At 40.5% G+C, this 19353-nt stretch overlaps 1 protein-coding gene across 4 annotated transcripts in view; it reads right to left on the bottom strand.

Moving 5' to 3' along the window:
• The window catches only part of USP9X (ubiquitin specific peptidase 9 X-linked), a 290448-nt gene that overhangs the window by 141101 nt on the left and 129994 nt on the right, over positions 1-19353 (bottom strand). For all 4 annotated transcript variants that reach the window (XM_089673929.1, XM_089673926.1, XM_089673928.1 and 1 more), the window contains exons 12-15: positions 15598-15804; positions 11117-11253; positions 10275-10408; positions 2998-3085 (exon numbers count right to left, since the gene is read on the bottom strand). In XM_089673929.1, coding sequence (XP_089530055.1) covers positions 2998-3085; positions 10275-10408; positions 11117-11253; positions 15598-15804 — 566 coding nt within the window. The remainder of the gene's footprint in view (positions 1-2997; positions 3086-10274; positions 10409-11116; positions 11254-15597; positions 15805-19353) is intronic.

Raw genomic sequence — 19353 nt, 5'->3', positions numbered from 1 at the left:
AACAAAGCTTCCTTTAACTCCGGGGAAAGTGACAGCTGTGAGCTATAGTGAAGAAAAAAAAAACACGGCAATTGTGTGACGGGAGTGACTTTTGGGGGTGGGGGGACCCCTGTATCAGCTCCCCAGATTCCTCTTATGTGTAACCCACCCTGTGCCTGTTAGGGGTACAGGGTGGTCTGTCCTGATATTGTGTAGACATGTATAGGTGGGGTGGGGGGTTGTCCATTGTTCACTGCCAGGTGCTGCATCCCATTGTTCTATTGTGTCTTGCTTGCCAGCAAACTATTATGGGATGTATGTGTTCCTGTATTGTCTACTGCCATGTGGTTATCCCTTTGTTCTATTGTGTGTCTTGGTTTGGTGGGGGGTGTTTCCGGCAGCCCTTCCCCCTGATGGGATGGCCTGCTGATGTGTTTCCTGTTACTGGTTGTATTACCCCGCCCTGTGTATATATCTTTGTGTTAAAATAAAGCAGTTCTACTTCCTGTATTAAGAAACCTGGTGCTGTCTATCTCCTGTATGGTCAGCGGTTGTGTCCTCCTCTGTGTTCGGACAGGGAAGCTGGAGTCTAACGGAAATACTCTAGCTCAGTCGGAGTCTGGTTCCGTTACAAATTGCACTTAAAAGTAGGAATCGACATACACTTCATATTGCGAAAACCAATTGTTCAAAAAAAAAAAAAAAAAACGAGCAAACCGAGGCATTATTTTCAATGGATTTTCATTCGTAAACCGAAAATTACGTTAACCGAGGCATTTGTAAACGGAGGTACACCTGGTATGTGTGTATATATTTATTTATATTTGTTCTGGGCAGCAAGCGACCTCCTCATGCTAACATTTCCTGGCCTCTCCCATTCCCCTGGGCAGCACAGAACCACAGTAAGCGCTCAAGTCAGTTGCCTACAGAAGAGACAGAGGAACATCCATTTCTCAATCTTCTCAGACAAATTAAGCCAGAACGTACAATAATTTTGTCACTTTCAGTTTCACAGTGTTCTTTCCCTGGCTTTTGCAGGGTAGTGAAGACATCAGGGGTCCAATAGGCCCCTAATGCCTCCATAAAATGGAAACACTATAAAAATGTAAAACTAACAGAGGTGCTTACAAATTTACATCTAACACTACCCTTGTTTATATTGCATCTCTCCTCTACCCAGACTGACAATGCTGCTGTCCACTTGTGTCAATCATCAGGATTAGACATCAGGATTAGACACATCCTAACACAGGAAGTGTGTTACTGGCTCAAGCTGAACTAAAGGAAAACAAAGCCTAAAAAAATAATTAATGTAGCCACCACATCTAAGAAATGCTAATCTGCAATACACAGTGGATAAAAAAAAAGTCTATACACCCCTGTGAAAAGGTCAGCTGTGATGTAAAAAAAAAAAAAAAATCATGACAAAGATAAATCATTTCAGAACTTTTTCCCCCTTTAATGACCTATAAATTGTACAACTCAATTGAAAAACAAACTGAAATCTTTTAGGGGGAGGGAGTAAACTAAAATAATGTGGTTGCATAAGTGTGCACACCCTCTTATAACTGGGGATGTAGTTGTGTTCAGAATTAAGCAATCACATTCAAAATAATGTTAAATAGGAGTCAGTACACACCTGCCACCATTTAAAATGCCTCTGATTAACCCCAAATAAAGTTCAGCTGTTCTAGTAGGTCTTTCCTGACATTTTCTTAGTTGCATCCCACAGCAAAAGCCATGGTCCGTAGAGAGCTTCCAAAGCACCAGAGGGATCTCATTGTTAAAAGGCATCAGTCAGGAGAAGGGTACAAAAGAATTTTCAAGGCATTAGATATACCATGGAACACAGTGAAGACAAAGTGGAGAAAATATGGCAATGATATTACCAAGAACTGGACGCCCCTCCAAAATTGATGAAAAGACGAGAAGAAAACTAGTCTGGGGAGGCTGCCAAGAGGCCTACAGCAACATTAAAGGAGCTGCAGGAATATCTGGCAAGTACCGACTGTGTGGTACATTTGACAACAATCTCCCGTATTCTTCATATATCTGGGATATGGGGTACAGTGGCAAGACATAAGCCTTTTCTTACGAAGAAAAACATCCAAGCCTGGCTAAATTTTGCAACAACACATCTGACGTCTCCCAAAAGCATGTGGGAAAATGTGTTATGGTCTGATGAAACCAAGGTTGAACTTTTTGGGAATAATTCCAAAAAGATATGTTTGGTGCAAAAAAAAAATAAAAAAAACCCACTGCACATCACCAAAAGAACACCATACCCACAGTGAAGCATGGTGGTGGCAGCATCATGCTTTGGGGATTTTTTTCTTAAGCTGAAACTGGGGCCTTAGTCAAGGTAGAGGGAATTATTAATCCAAATACCAGTCAATATTGGCACAAAACCTTCAGGCTTCTGCTAGAAAGCTGAACACGAAGAGGAAAGTAAACTTTCAGCATGACAACGACCCAAAGCATGCATCCAAATCAACAAAGGAATGGCTTCACCAGAAGAAGATTAATGTTTTGAAAGGGCCCAGCCAGAGCCCAGACCTGAATCCGATCGAAAATCTGTGGGGTGATCTGAAGAGGGCTGTGCACAGGAGAACCCCTTGCAATCTGACAGGTTTGGAGTGTTTTTGCAAGGAAGAGTGGGCAAATATTGCCAAGTCAAGATGTGCCATGCTGATCGACTCCTACCCAAAAAGACTGCTGTAATAAAATTAAAAGGTGCTTCAACAAAGTATTAGTTTAAGGGTGTGCACACTTATGCAACCATATTTTAGTTTATTTTTACATCCCTCCACCTAAAAGATTTCGGTTTGTTGTTCAACCAAGTTGTACAGTTTTTAGATTACATTAAAAAAGTGGAAAAAGTTCTGAAATGATTTCATCACAGAAACCTGACATTTAACAGGAGTGTGTAGACTTTATATCCACTGTATTTAATTTTTGGGTTTATCCCTGCTTTAAGGTACATTTACGCATAGGAAAATGTAGGAAAATTAAACTTACCTCAGAAAATTTAGTCGCTCCTGGACTTCCTGCACGTGACTATATCGACTTCCTGGCCTCACAGTTTGAGGATCATACTCTCCATGTTCTGCAAAATACAATATTGTTATGAAAACTTTGAAAATTTACTGTAATTAGGACAAGCTAATTAAACTTTCATATCCTCCCAAAAGTAGGCTAGATCTGGCATGATTTCCTCACATGATGTGCAGTATCTATTGGTAAGAAAGGTACATGCAGGCAACTTGTAGTATCTGCTTTCAGATTACAAGTTATCAGAGATCATCTCGAGGAAAATGTTACAGTAAAAGTCTTATAGTACACCGCTTTTCTAATGCAAATTTAAATTTGATAGAAGGCAACATTTTAAATTATAATAAAGCCAGTCTAAGGAAAAATGATTTTTTTTTTTAACCCACCGTAAAAAAAATTTTTTTTCCCATACTCTACTGAAGGACAAGAAATCTTGTAGAAGGTCAGGTTATACTACTCCCTACAGGAAAGAAGGACAATGGCAACAACCAGCAGCAGGATAACCCCACTCATATGCCTCAATTTTACAGGAAAGTAGTATTGAAAGCATAATTAACGCAGAAGAGAGGTGGACACATGTCCCTTAATGGACTCCATGAATAGGATTTCACAGTGAGAAAGAATCCAATTTCTTTTTTGCCCAGTGAAGGACACAGGAATTTTTTTTTGTAACTATTGGAACAGCAAAAAAGTCCCACTGAAGAGTAGGCAAAAATAGCAACAGATAAAAAAAAAAAAACGGAACTGACCAGCTGACCAACGATTAAAACGAGATTGCCCTGCAGACCTGGACAGAAGAAAGGGATGCCTGAGACATAACTTGGCTAGCATCCAGCCCTATGTCACGCAAAGTTCAATGCAACATTCATCTGATTAATACAATCATTAAGGCTTCACTCACCCCATGTGAAGAGATGTGAAATTTTCTGCACCAGTCTCTGGCAAGGGCACAAGGAAAACATGTAATTTCTATGTGTCCTGTTCACACCACAACACAGGTGTCATGTACTTATTTTTTTTTATCTGCAGAAATATGAGACGTATGATATTTTCTGCCCAGGAAAAAACCTCACAATGTGGTATGAACAGGGCACACAAACAACTGTTTTGCAGGGACCTTTAGGGCCCTTGCACACTGATGAGCTTTTGATGCATTCCCATTAACTTAAAACAAAAGGTGCCTTTTGGTACGCTTTTGAAAAAAACTGCGCCAAAGATGCAGCATACAGGACTTTTCAAAGCGCAAAGTAACTGCAGTGTGAACAGTTACATAGGATTTAAAGGGGAATAGTTTTTATGCACTTTTGTTGCCCTGGAAAAGCACAACAAAATCACACAAGTGTGATGCAGGGGCCTTATGTTGTATATTCCTACATAGGGAAGAAAAAAAAAAGGGGGGGGGGGACGACAAACAACACTGGCGGTATGGCGTGAACAAGGCCCGCAGAAAACTTGTCTCTGCGTCCTTGCAGAGATCTACATTAGAAAGACAAACTTCTGAGAACAAGCACAAAATATACAGAACTATGCAAGTTAGATTAGCATTTTACATCAGTTTTAATGCATATATGACATGAACGAGGCCTGAATTGAGATTTACCACCACCAGCCACCATATCCTACTTATGGATTTTAGACCAGTCACCTGAAATCTAGGAACAGACAAACACAAGCTGGAAGTATACATCCCACCATGAAGTAGATTAAGAAATTGCTTCCAAATTTTTGTCAAACAGGTCAGTAAAGGATGGAGAATCTTATAGGAAAGTGGAGGGCTTTCTTGAGGGGAGACAATGGTGCATTGAGTGAGAAGCCTTTTTGGAAATCCTCCACAAAAGGGACACAGACTCTAGAACCACGCAGAAAAGAAATTGCTTGCTTGAGTTTTTCTACTCTTTGCAGGAAGCAAACACTTTTGGTGTAATGTTCGGGGATATGAGAACAAAGCCAAGACATCATGGCAGAGGAAGGAAACGTTGAATTTTCTAATCTAAATGCATAGCCCCAGTTAGAAAAGAAACCGCTTTCTTCTGTTTTGGAGAAACAAAAGCTGACTGTAATTCAGCTGATAAGGACTCCTCCAAGGAAGAAAATGACTTGGAGCACAACAAAGATTTCTATGGAGGATACCCAAAGGAACCAGAAATCTAAGGTGTCAGATTCTGTTGGGGAAGACCAGTGGTGGGTGTTTAAAGCCCTTGCAATCAGAAGGAGTTAAAGGTTATACAAACTGAGTTATAAAACCCTACATACAAAAGTAGAGAATACATCTGATGCAAGACAGAATCAGGAATAAACACCAATGGATGAATAGGAAGGTCAACGTGACGTAGGTGTTTCCAACAGAGATTTGAAAAACAGAAACTGCAATCTCTACCTGCACCAAGCTCGACTATACACAATGCTCAAAAAAATTATAGGAACACTTTTTAATCAGAGCTTAGAACCAAGTCAATTTAACGCCTTGGATATTGATCTGGTCAGTTAAGTAGCAGAGGGGGTTGTTAATCAGTTTCAGCTGCTTTTTTATTAATGAAATTAACAGGTGCAGTAGATGGGCAACAATGAGACAACCTCCAAAAGAGGAATGGTTTTACAGGTGGAGGCCACTGACATTTTTTTCCCTACTCATCTTCTCTGACTGGTTTTCACTAGATTTGCATTTGGCTAGGGTCAGTGTTAATACTGGTAGCATGAGGCGATACCTGGACCCTACAGAGGTTGCACAGGAAGACTAACTCCTCCAGGATTGCACATCAATTCGTGCCATTGCCAGAACGTTTGCTGCGTTTCCCGGCAGTCTCAAGAGCATGGAGAAGATTCCAGGAGACAGGCAGTTACTCTAGGAAAGCTGGAAAGGGCCGTAAGTGGTCCTTAACCCATCAGCAGGGCCGGTATCTGCTCCTTTGTGCAAGGAGGGACAGGATGAGCACTGCTAGAGCCCTACAAAATGGCCTCCAGCAGGCCACTGATGTGAATGTCTCTTGCCAATCAGAAACTGACTTCATGAGGGTGGCCTGACTTCCTCTATTGGGCCCTGTGCTCACTGCCCGGCACCATAAAGCTTGATTGGCATTTGCCATTTAACAAAAGAATTGGCAGGTCCGCCACTGGCACCCTGTGCTTTTTACAGATGAGAGCAGGTTCACCCTAAGCACATATGACAGACTTAAAAGGGTATGGAGAAGCCGTGCAGAACATTATGCTGCCTGTAACATCGCTCAGTATGATCATTTTGGTGGTGGGTTAGTGATGGTCTGGGGAAACATATCCATGGAGGGACACACAGACCTCTAAAGGTTAGACAATGGCACCCTGACTGCCATTAGGTATCGGGATGAAATCCTTGGACCCATTGTCAGACCCTATACTGGTGCAGTGGGTCCTGGGTTTCTCCTGGTGCATAACAATACCTGACCTCACGTGGCTAGATTGTATGCAGGCAGTTCCTGGAGAATGAAGGAATTGATACCATTGAATGGCCCCCACGCCTGACCTAAATACAATAGAACACCTCTGGGATATCATGTTTTGGTCCATCTGACGCCACCAGGTTGCACCTCAGACTGTCCAGGTCCAGATCTGGAAGGAAATACCCCAGGACACCATCCATCTTCTCATTAGAAGCATGGCCCGACATTGTCAGGCATGCATACAAACACGTGGGGACTCAAACTACTGAGTACCATTTTGAGTTGCTGCAACGAAATTTCAGCAAATTGGACTAGCCTACTGCATAATTTTTTCACTTTGATTATCGGGGTGTCTTTAAATTCAGTCCTCTGTAGGTTGATAATTTTCATTTCCATCAAACAATGGGGCATCCTTACGTTCCTAACACATTAGCCTGTCCATATCAGCATAAATGTCAAGCATATTTATCCCCATTAAGATCTGATGTGTTTTCAAAGTGTTCCTTTAATTTTCTTTGAGCAGTGTACATAGTACAGCCACATAGGAGGTACCGTTTGGTGCAAAACTTTTTTTGTCAAAACACAAAAGGGTTGTTGCACCATTGTGACTACCATCCTTTAGGGTGCAGTCACCATCAAGCTGTCTTTGCTGCAAAGCTGTGTTCCTGATGCAGGCTGTCTGTTGTCCCTTAGAGCACCAGGAATTATTGTGAGGGGGGTGAAGCAAGGCTGTCATTGCCACCACTGAGTGTCCCAGTTCTAGCTGTAGAGTGTCACGTGCCACAGCAGTCCACATGAAAGGTAGAAAATAGAAGGAAGGAGCTTGATGAGCTCATGCTCCTAGCTGTTTGGGCATAAAGCAGTACCCTGCCACCCGATACTCATAGTGGCTGTGTCTCAAACTGCTTAGCTTCGTAAAATCCCTTAAAGTGCACAGCAAAGCACATAGGATGTTTTACTGTTCTCCACATACAGTACCCAGCTACAGCCATCTGTGACAATAAGTACATACAAAACAAAAAACTCAAATCACTGAAGTAGAACTAAAGGCAAAAATGTTGTTTTCATTTTAGATAGAGTGGGGAATAGTTATAACACATCAGTTTTATTTTAATTTTTTTGCCATCTTCACTTCCTGTCCCACAGCCAAAACAGGAAGTGAGCTGAAATCCCAGCAAATTGAAGAAATCCCTTAGGCCCTCCCCAGGTTAGCAGTCAGTGGTGTCCCCACTGGAAGATTTCCCCTCTAATACTTTTCTGGGGACAAGCCAAAATTTGGGATTTTCTTTCACTGATAATGGTAAACAGGATAAATAGAGAGGATGAATCTCCCTAATAAGGACACAGATAGCATTAAAAACTTAACAGGTGTTCTAATCCTTCGCCACTCCATCCAAAACTAAAAAATGTTTTGCCTTTAGTTATAATTTAAGAGGAATAATCCCCAACACCAAAAGACCTGTGTTACAGCCACTCACAAAAGTGACTCAGAGATAGGGACAGATGAACTACCACTGGTTCCAATAACTCTGCAGAGAATTCTCAGAAAATAATGGCCAGACCTGAACAGGACTCACACAGAAAACACTAGTACAGTTAACGAACTGGGAAAACCTGTGCTTGCTGGCTAATGTTAGACTTCTAGGATTTCCAATATTTGCTCTGAATATACCAGTAGCTGTTAATGGTGGGGGAAAAAGTACCTTTCAACTTAAGCAAAAATATAGCAGAACGAAAACAAAATTCTCCTGAGGATACTAAGTGAAAATGAGCAGGTGTAAGGTGGGCGGTAATGTCTCAACTGGGCTGGCCTCTGGGTTTTTTTTTTTTTTAATTTAAAGTGGTTGTAAACCCTTACATATACCAAGTGAAATGACTACCCTCAGATGATACACAGAGATTAAACAAATCATCCTACATAAATTGTACCTGATGATCTGCAGCCATTTGTTTTGTACACCCTTCTAGAACACAGAGATTAACCCAAAATCTGGTAGCATCTTTCAGCAGCAGAGCGCATAGAGCGTGGATCTGAATTCACACAATGCACAGCTAAGGGAGAAGAACTCTGAGCCTGACTGGAGGGAAGAGAAACATCCCCCTCCTCACTCTACATGTAAAACTAGCACAGCTATGAATCATCAGCTGTATGCTGGAGCTCTCCTCCCCACATCTTTTTTCTCTTGGTGTCAGGAAAAAGTTGTCAGACGTGAGTCATGCTTGTGCTCAATAGAAAACCAGGCAGCAGAGAGAAATGACACTCAGAACTTTGGAGAGAGGAAAGTAAATAGTAATGAAGAATGTACTTTGTTCGTATATCAAGCCTGAGGTTTACAATTTCGAAGTGTTCAATGTTCCTTTCTCCTGCACGTAGCAGTACAATTATGTGCACCCGTGCAATAGCTACAAACGTCAATACCCAAATTATCCATAGGTGACATTTTAGAAGCCCTTAGGGGTCATCAGTTTAGAGTTTACTGTGATTAATAACACTACAATTATAGCTGTACACTGGCATGCATGGAGATACAGAAAATGTCTAAGCACAATCGTCGTTTTCATGTATCCACCCCTAGAGCTAAAAAAAACAAAAACAGCCCTCCACTTGATAGTATACAAGGTCTGTCTAAAAAGTTTGGTGACTAGTCCAATATTTCAATGGCAACATAGGCCAGGTTCGCACGCATGCACATGGCTATCCAGAGACATGTCGAGAAACACCACCTAGCATGGATAACACGTGACCGTCAGGGTAAGGCCACTGCAGGCAGTCAAACGTAGTTCGTGTGAGAGGTAGGGTTCACTGCAATGGAGCAAAAAGCAAACATCAAGTTTTGCTACAAATTGGGGAAACCGTCGACAGAGACATATGAAATATTAATGCAAGTGTACGGGACAGAAGCTGTGGGCAGAACATGTGTTTAAGACTCGTTCAAACGCTTTCGTGACTTAAAGGAATGAACCATGATCAGGTTGGTTATCAACAAGCAGAACCACAGACATGACCAAGTGGGGCCGACAAATGATCGGCAATTGACTCTACAAATGATAGTGGAGAAATTGGGCATTGCCAAGGACACAGTGTGCACCATCATCCGTGAAGATTTGAGTAAGAAGAAGATCTGTTCCCAGTTTGTGCTGCACAGGCTGACAGAAGAACAGAAAGCAAAACGGATGGAAACCTCTGGAGATTTCATTACCATGTGTGACCAGGATCAATCCTATCTGCGAACCAAAGTGCTGGTGCTACCACAGTTCGAGCTGGAATTCAAGCAGCAATCGATTGATTGGCGTTCAGTCTTCCCTGCAACCCAAAAAGAGTTGCCTGAAAACTCCAATGTAAGTGTCATGAAAGGCACGTTTTGCAGACACAATCCAAGAATGTGTGACAGTGGTTCTGCAATCAATTCCAAGAGAGGCCTTTACTGACAGTTTTCAGAAGCTTTACGAATGTTGGCAAAAGTGTTGTGCAGGATGGCGATTATTTTGAAGGCCAATAAAAGGTAATTTGTTTGTATCTTTTGTTTTGTTTGTTTTCTGATATCATTGACTGAATTTTTTTTTCCTTCTAAGACACACCTCGTATAGCTTGTGACAGATTCTCTCACCACGTAGGGAGGTGTGTTCCAATAATTTCCAGAAAAAAAAACAATTGGCGTATAAAGAACACACAGAAGTCACTGCTATAACCGACGTAAGCCTTACCTTGGTGGCAGCGAAAGGGTTAAAAGGTCCAATACCAAGCTAAAAACCAACATTTCTAAATTGCTAACCTGTTTTTAGCATTATTGGCACTATGTGTAGGACCATATAAAGATTAGCAAGACTTACCTTTTGAGTACTGTCGCATGCTATCCATATATGAAGAGAGATTTTCTGCCACTAGTGTAACAAGTGCATGGTTATGCTGGAGTTGGTTTATTAAATCATGTCTGTAGAAAACATGCGGACTGCGCTGTGTCTGGCTGAAATTTAGGGAACAATTACAAATTACTAAATCTTCTTCAGCACAGCAACAAAATTATTGCACGTTATAAATACAAAAAGTGTACAATCGCTAACCACTTCTGTGCACAACACAATGAATATCAGAAAATCCTTTCCAATAATAACTTCCTATATTTACACAAAGAAAAGATATCAAAACCTCATTCACAGTTTGCACCCAATCAGCCCCTACCCCAGTGGAACTTACAAATATCATGAAGAATCAGGGAGCACATTTCCATTCTAGGACCAGTTTGATGCAAAGATTTAAAATATATTTAGGAGTACGCACACAAAACGTACCTATATTTATAGGCTGCAAATCTACTAGACAACACTATTAAAGTACTTGCAAAGCTACTGGACTGTGCCTGTTCTGCTACAATTACCCAGCACTATGCATATATCAGATATGAAGATATATGCCAATGTAAAAAAAAAACAAAAAAAAACATTAACTGTCACAGTATAGTAATGTAATCTTGGACATTAATTTCCATGTAACTGACTTAGCTTCCTAAACTCTGCTTTAAACACTTTAGCTGTATTATAATGAAACATCCCAAAAAGAGAAGAACACAGCATTTATAAATTATGCACTGAAATAGGACAGTAAATGGAGACTAAGCAAGTTTTGCACTGGAGATCATGATAAAAACTGAAAAGAAAACCTGAAAATGACTTACCTTAAATTCTGAGGTGCTTCACCAAATAAACTACAGATTTCTCTAATTTGTTTAAGTGCTGGTATGACCCATTTGTCATTTGTGCGCAGCTCTTCTATAAATCGATCTATCCACTGAATTTTCTGTGTATCTCGATCCTGAAAAAATAAAGAAATACAGGAAAGTTTGAAAACATAAAACGATCACAGATAAAATGTGCAGACTGGCACTGCTACCCTCAAGAAAACATTAATTCCAAAGTTGGTTAGTCTCTCCCACCCTTAAGCCATCCCATTCAGTTAGTATAGTATGCATGGTTGTAAGAAAGCTACTTCAAAAGTAAGCATCTATGTGGACTGGATGCAGCTTGAACTGCATCCAATTCGCATGTGAAAAACAGCTTCCCATGATGTGCACTGCACGCTCCCAGCATTAAGACTGGGGTGTCACTGAGAACCCCAGCTCCCGTTCTATCGGGACCTGGGACTCCCGATTCCGGGTCACATGATCGCTGTGATAGCCTCTGATTGGCTATCACAGTGATCAGTCACTGTACAGTCCGGCCTCTGTTATTTTTTTTCTCTCTCTATGAATGGAGGAGAGAGATACATTGTATCTCTCCAACTCCTGGCATAGAGGGGGAAAAAAAAAACGTTTGTTTAAAAAATAATTAAAATATAAAGAAAAAATACCCAGATAAAGGTTCAGTGCCAAGTTTTTTTTTAAATTGGTATGCGTGTTAGTGTGTTTTAGGTAAACAAAATGCGAACTATTGTTTCTGGGCTGTACTACGGGTACAAACAAATGACATGCACATATATGGCATAGCTGCAATCGCCAAAAGCTGGAAAATTTATTTTGGGTTGTTCTTTGGTGATAGGTTATGGTAGTAACATGAAACACACAGCTAAATTTAAAAAAAAAAAAAAGATAATTTTTTACTATTTTGGACCAGTTTTCCTTTGATAATTAAAAAAAAATATATAAAAATTTGGAGATATCCATTACCATCAAATGAAAGCCCAATTTGTCCTTAAAAAAAACGTGCTATAATTCACCTGGATGTACAAAGTAGTTGTGATGATATCTACGGTTTTACTAACATGTCAACGTTGTAAAATTGTGCTTAGGCATACAGATTTGTTTTACCCTTAAGCGTGAAGGGGTTAAACAATAGAATAACTAGAACACAGCGGCTAACACAAAGTTTTAGATACTAAAACTTGTACAAAATGTCAACCCAAAAAGTACTTATTAAACTTAAACATCCCCAATGTATCCTAAATAAATATCAATGTGAGTAAAGATAGACAAAATTCGTGCTACTTCTACTTCACACAGCTGATACAAGTGACCATAGCAAAAGACAAAGCAATCACCCATAAGACCAAAAAGAACCACATCGCTTACCAAACAAATAAATAAATATGATGTGTTGCTGCCAAAACACTGCTGTGCCTCCCCACATCTAACAAATATAAAATATATCACAAAGTGCAGCACAACTCCTATATAATAAATGAATAAACAGACCATAAAAGTAGTGGATAATTTCTATATTTATTATGGATCACGCATTTAACACGCATGTCATTATGCACTGTCATTACTGAAGAGGTACTTCAATAAAAGGAGAAAAGGATACTTTTTCATACCAGTATGTGGTACAGCAGGCACAGATCAGGAATAAAAATAAGTGTATATAACTTGCGAGCCAAAAACAATAAGCTTCTATGGATCGCTAACATTTAACACATACTCCAACTGTGCAATTAATCCATATATCAGCAAATGTTGCGCTCCCAACTACCAAGATAAAATATATAATGCGTGACTACAATCAAAAACTAATTAATCAGAATAAATATTGACAGATAATTAAATACAAATTGTGTGATCGTGATTTAAAAAAGAAGAATCAAAATAATAGTCCCATTATTCAAATAGTCCAATAATAGTGATGAAGTGATCAAAAACATCAAATAGTGACTTTCCGTGAATCCTTCAAATCAATTAAGATGTATGCTCACCTCCTTCTATGCCTAATAGGCTTGATACACTTTTGGTTCACATATACTGGAACCTGCCAAAATTGCTGCAGTGTAGGATGGATGTAGGATACTTCCTATAGACACCACAATGCTTTCCCCTTTGTGCGCTGGATATCCCTGCAGGGATTTCTCCCTCCTTCAGCTGCTCAAAAAATACCTTGCATACTCCTCCCAATCTCCAAACCTCAAATGCAACCTTTCTTCCGGCCTCTTCTCCCTTCAGCCCCATTCCTGACCACAGACCAGCCTTTATACTAGTACTGGCGGCAATCAGCGACTTTTATCGGGACTGCAGCGGACATTCTGACACTGGGGGAAACTAACTTGGTGTCACTGACATCTCCAGTGTTACTAATATAGTGATCAGTGCTAAAAAATAAATAAATAAATAAAATAACTGACACTGGCAGGAAGGTGTTAATGTGAGGGGTGATCAAAAGGTTGACTGTGTGCTTTACTAGGGGGCACTGTAAGCACACTGTTTGGAACGGCTGTACTGTGCACAGCCATCCTGAGCAGTATGCTGGAACTGACAGGGAGGAAGATTGTTTGTTTTGTTTACAATCTTCCTCACCATTGGAGATGCTCGGTAATCACCGGGCGTCGGCAAGTAATTACCGGCTGGAACCCGGTGATTGACATCTACCCTCACAAATGGTGGCGCGGGTAGAGTGCGCCCCCACCTTCCCAGAAATGCAAAATCACGTGTATATATACATGATTCTGCACACAGGTGCTGCCCTGTAGAAGTATATCTGATATAAAGGTGGTCCTTAACCACTTCCCATCCAGCCCATGTATATAAACGGCCGGACGGGAACAGTGCAGGGGCGGGTGGCTGTTTATAAACGGCCTCCCCACACCCTGCTTGTGTGCGCTCCTTGGGAGTGCGGAACACCGCGATCCGGTGCCCGCTGTGTCCTCAGGACACTGTGGAACACCGATCGTTGTACGGGACCTCTGTGTGAAGCCCTGATCATGTGATCACTGACTGGCCAATCAGTGATCACATGAAGAGTAGTAAGCAAGATGTCACGTCTGACATCATTGCTTACTGCGTGTGAAATCTGTGAATGATCACAGAGGTCACATGGTACAAGGCTATTCACAACAGCCTTGTACCATGTGACAAGCTGTGACCAATCACAGCTCACACAGTATTTCTCAATGGCTGCAATGCAGCCAGAAATAAGGATAAATGATTGCTTTTACAGCCTTTATTGGTGACATGGTGACACTGTACTGCTAGGCTGACAGTATGTATAAAAAATATAAAAAATAAAAATGTAAATAAAAATGTTTTAAAAATATTTTTGGTTATAAACTAATTTGGGTTATTTTTTTTTTTACTAAAAAGATAACTGAATAAATTTTGCTAAGATTTATGAAGAAAGATTTATTTGCAAAACTTTATAAGAAACTTTTTTTTCAAACTTTCATTTATATAGCAAAAAAAATGTAAATCCCAGTGGTGAATAAATACCACCAAAATAAATTTTATCTGTCTCAAAAAAATGCTAAAACGTTCATATGGGTACACTGTTGCATGACCACGCAATTGTCATTCAAAGTGTGATAGCACTGAAAGTTGAAAATTGGCCTGGACAGGAAGGGGGTGAAAGTGTCCGGACTTGAAGTGCTTAAGCAGCTAAAGGGACATCCACCAAGAATAATAAAAGGAGAACATCATACATAAAGTTAACCAGGAAGATAGAAGCTATTACACCTATACCCCTTGGAGTAGGTTTATTGATTTCTTTGGATATATAGGTTTTCATCGATTTTCATGTGGTTCAAGTACCATGCCATGTGTAATAATTGATTAGATAAGAGTCACACAAGTTGTTAAATGTTAGGGATACACGGATACAGATATTGGTGCCGATACAGAGTATTCTCATGAGTACTCATACTCGTGAAAATACTCCTGATACCCTAATGAATACCTTGCGGTGTGATTTCCGTTGATGGATGCAAATTTGCAAAACAAATATTAGCATGCGATTTGAACAGGAATGCGATTCCTGTCCAAATTGCATGCAGATTCCTCACTGATCCTGTGTGAACCCAGGCTCGTCCTAGCCTGAGTTCACACAGGAGTGGTACAGGATACCTCCCTGCAGGCATCCCGTGCTGACTGTCAGTGGTAGGAGAGGATAGAATGCAGTGGGCATTTGAAATCCCCGCCTCTTTCTTTCCTCTCCTTGCAGGGATGACAGTTTGGGCTAGACGGAATCTGACTGGTCAGCAGCTGAGCTGAGGTTGACCAGACAGTTGTCACAAACCGGTGAAAAAGGGCAGTGTTCTGATCCACATTTCTCACAACTGGGTTTACATATTCTTTAACTCTAAGGTTATGGCATTGTGAAAAACAGTTAATGTAAATGTTATCTTTTTGGTAAAAGCCAAACAAAAGCACCTTAACATATGATATAAACCTATTTTACCAACCTGTGAGCAGCTGTAATCCAAAATTTTAATATGAGCACTCAAGGCTTGGTCCATTATATCAACGGGCACATCATCACTGTGAGCTAAATTCCACAGAAGGTTTAAAACCTTATGAGCCATCACACCATCTTTGTCATCTTCTGCTAGCCGGCGTATTAACTCCAGCAGCTTCTCACGTTGTTTTTTGCTTGCATTTGTCCAACTAGCCTAATTAAAAAAAAACAAAAAAAAACAAACACACTAGATTAAAACTTGAATACAGGCAGAGAATTTTTATGGATTATCTAGCAATTTAAAGCACGAGCACTAAACTTATGCAAGGAAAAATCCACTTTATTAAACAGATATTTATTTAGTAAAATGCCATTAACAATAATGTTGAACCCAGTTTAAATGGGCTAAAAAAAAAAAAAAAGTCAAAATATGCTCATCAATAACCCTTTCTCAACAAATGTATACATACAGTACATGTAGCCTCGCAGAAGTGAGCCTTTTTCCATGGGGCCATACACAATATATTTGCCGCTGTGTTTGTGCTGAAGAACATGCTGTGCTATCAGCCGACACTGAGATCTCAGAGAGAGCTCAGAGCCTCCAAATTCTGGTACTGGAAGGCCAAATTTTCGATCACCGGATCACTGGGATAGCCTGATTGGCTATCAAAGTGATCAGTCACTGTACAGCCCATCCCTGTGATATTTCACCTCTAGATTGGATAAAAATTACACTTATACTTTTCTCCTCTTGCAAAGAGAAAGATGTAACACCACTATATTGCCAAAAGTATTCGGTAACCCCTCCAAATTATTGGATTCAGGTGTTCCAATCACCTCCATGGCCGCAGACTGCTTCTACAAACATTTAGGAAAAAAATGGTTGTGCTCAGGAGCTTCAGGAAATCAAGCAGGGTGCCGTGATAGGTTGCCACCTGTGCAATAAGTCCATCCGTGAAATTTCCTTGCTACTAAATATTTCACGATCAGCTGTTAGTGGTATTATAACAAAGTGGAAACAACTGGGAACAACAGCAACTCAGCCACGAAGTGGTAGGCCACAACAAAATGACAGAGTGGGGTCAGCACATGAGGCGCACAGGGCACAGAAGTCGCCAACTGTCTGCAGAGTCAATAGCTAAAGACCTCCAAACTTTGTGTGGCCTTTAGATTAGCATAACAACAGTGCCTAGAAAGCTTCATGGAATGGGTTTCCATGGCCGAGCAGCTGCATCCAAGCCTTACATCAAAAAGTGTCTGATGCAGTGGTGTAAAACATAGCGCCACTGGACTCTGGAGCAGTGGAGACGTGTTCTCTGGAGTGACAAATCAAGCTTCTCTGTCTGGCAATCCGATGGACGTGTCTGGGTTTGGAGGTTGCCAGAATGGTACTTGTCTGATTGCATTGTGCCAAGTGTAAAGTTTAGTGGAGGGGGGAATATGGTGTGGGGTTGTTGAGAACTCTTAAGGCATCAGCATACCAAGACATTTTGGATAATTCCATGCTCCCAATTTTGTGGGAACAGTTTGGGGATGGCCCCTTCCTGTTCCAACATGACTACGCACCAGTGCACAAAGCAAGGTCCATAAGGACAAGGATGAGCGAGTTTGGGGTGGAGGAACTTGACTGGCCTGCACAGAGTCCTGACCTCAACCTGACAGAACACCTTTGGGATGAATTAGAGCACAGAGTGTGAGCCAGACCTTCTCGTCCAACATCAGTCCCTGACCTCACAAATACTTCTGGAAAAATGGTCAAATATTCCCATAGACACACTACTAAACCTTGTGGACAACTTCTCAGAACAGTTGAAGCTGTTATATTGTTATAGCTGCAAAGGGTGTGTCAACTCAATATTGAACCCTACGAATTTAAAACTGGGATGCCATTAACGTTCATGTGCGTGTGAAAGCAGGCATTCCAAGACTTTTTGGCAATATAGTGTGTGTGTATATATATATATATTATCAGTGTGTTTTAACCACTTCCTGCACTTAGGATGTCATATGACATCCTAGGCTTTAAGTGGAGATACCAGGAGGATGCCTGCAACTACAAGGCATCATCCTGGTATTTATGTTTCTGCCAGCAATGCTCTGTAATGTAAAAGTAATCCTAGTAGCCAATTAGCTGTTGGACTGCTTTTACAAGTGGCAGTGGGAAGGATAGCAAAAATTTGCATTTGAAAAACCATTGTGCAAATACCGTGTGACCAAATAAAATAACAAAATAGCAAAACCCACACATGTATTTATATATATATATATATATATATATATATATATATATATATATATATATATATATATATATATATATATATATATATATACATATATACACACACACACATATATATACATACATATATATACACATACATATATACATACACACACACACAGAAAGTGGTCTCATCACTGCAGATTATAGAGTCTCAGTAGTCGTGTTTTTCAGCATGGGCCCTAAGTCTAGGTGGGCTTTTTGTGCATGGGCTTTAGGAGAGGCTACCCATGCATGCCATTCCTCCGCAGTGTATGCTGTATTGCGTCACGGGAAACAATCACCCCAGTTTGGCTTTCTACTTCTTTAGCCAACTGCAATGCACTTTCCGGGTAGGGGGTGCGTGTATGCGCCGCCCTACCCATGCTGCTATTTGCTGCTGAACATGTCAATCACCAGGTCCTGGCCGGAGATTCTTCACACAGCAGAGAAATACAAAGCAACATGTCTCCCATGTAAAACACAACACACAGTTAACCCTTTGATCGCCCCAGATGTTAACCCCTTCCTGCCCAGAATTCTTCGTACAGTCAGTGCTTTTTATTAGCACTGCTCACTGTATTAGTGTGACTGGAGATGTCAGTGGCAGTTAGTTCCCACCCAGTGTCAGAATACAGTCCCGCTATAAAGTTGCTGATCGCCACCATTACTAGTGTTTAAAAAAAATTCCAGTATATATACTGCCATTTGTAGACGCCATAACTTTCACGTAAACAAATGAATATACACTTATTGGGATTTTTCAAGCACAGACATACAGAATACATTTTGGCCTAAATTTATAAAGAAATTCTATTTTTCAAAAGTGTTGGTCTTTTTTTGTTTATAGCGGAAAAAAGAAAAAAAAACAGAGGTGATCAAATACCACTGAAAGAAAGCTCTATAAGTGGGGAAAAAATGCCACATTTCATTTATGTACAGCGTGGCATGACCGCGCAATTGTCAGTTAAAATAATGCAGCGCCCTATTACAAAAAATGGCTTGGTCAGGAAGGGGAGTAAATGCTCTGGAGGGCAAGTGGTTAAGTAATGCCCGTATCTGCTGGACACCTGTTTAATGAATAATTAGACTCACCTGGAGTTGAGTTCTTATTAGGATTTTGTCTAAAATTTAACTTTGTTCCTAGGACGTTTATTGGGGTGTATTCATTTTTGCAACATGGTCTTGAATGAATTTGCAAACAAGATTTGTTAATTTGCACACACAAAAAAGTAATTTTCCTAACAATCAATGGCCTGCATTTGAGGGAGTATTTTGTAGTATTTTTTCCCCCCATAGAAAATGTTGATTCTGAAAGGAAAGTAAAGGTTTTCTGGCAAAACGGTTATGCAGGCCATAGACGATTCGTTTATCGGCCGATTTTTCGTCCAAAAAACGAAACATCGTCATTCTGTAAACCGGTGCTGCTACCAATGATTGTGAAAATCGGCCATTTTTTTACAAATTTTTCAGCATGACTGATGAACAAAATGAGGAGGA

Source organism: Staurois parvus, unplaced genomic scaffold, assembly GCF_062004578.1.
Source record: "Staurois parvus isolate SC_StPar_1 unplaced genomic scaffold, SC_StPar_1.0 ptg000145l, whole genome shotgun sequence".
Taxonomy (NCBI): domain Eukaryota; kingdom Metazoa; phylum Chordata; class Amphibia; order Anura; family Ranidae; genus Staurois; species Staurois parvus.
Note: the sequence above shows the minus strand (reverse complement) of the source record. Positions and strands in the feature narration are given on the sequence as shown.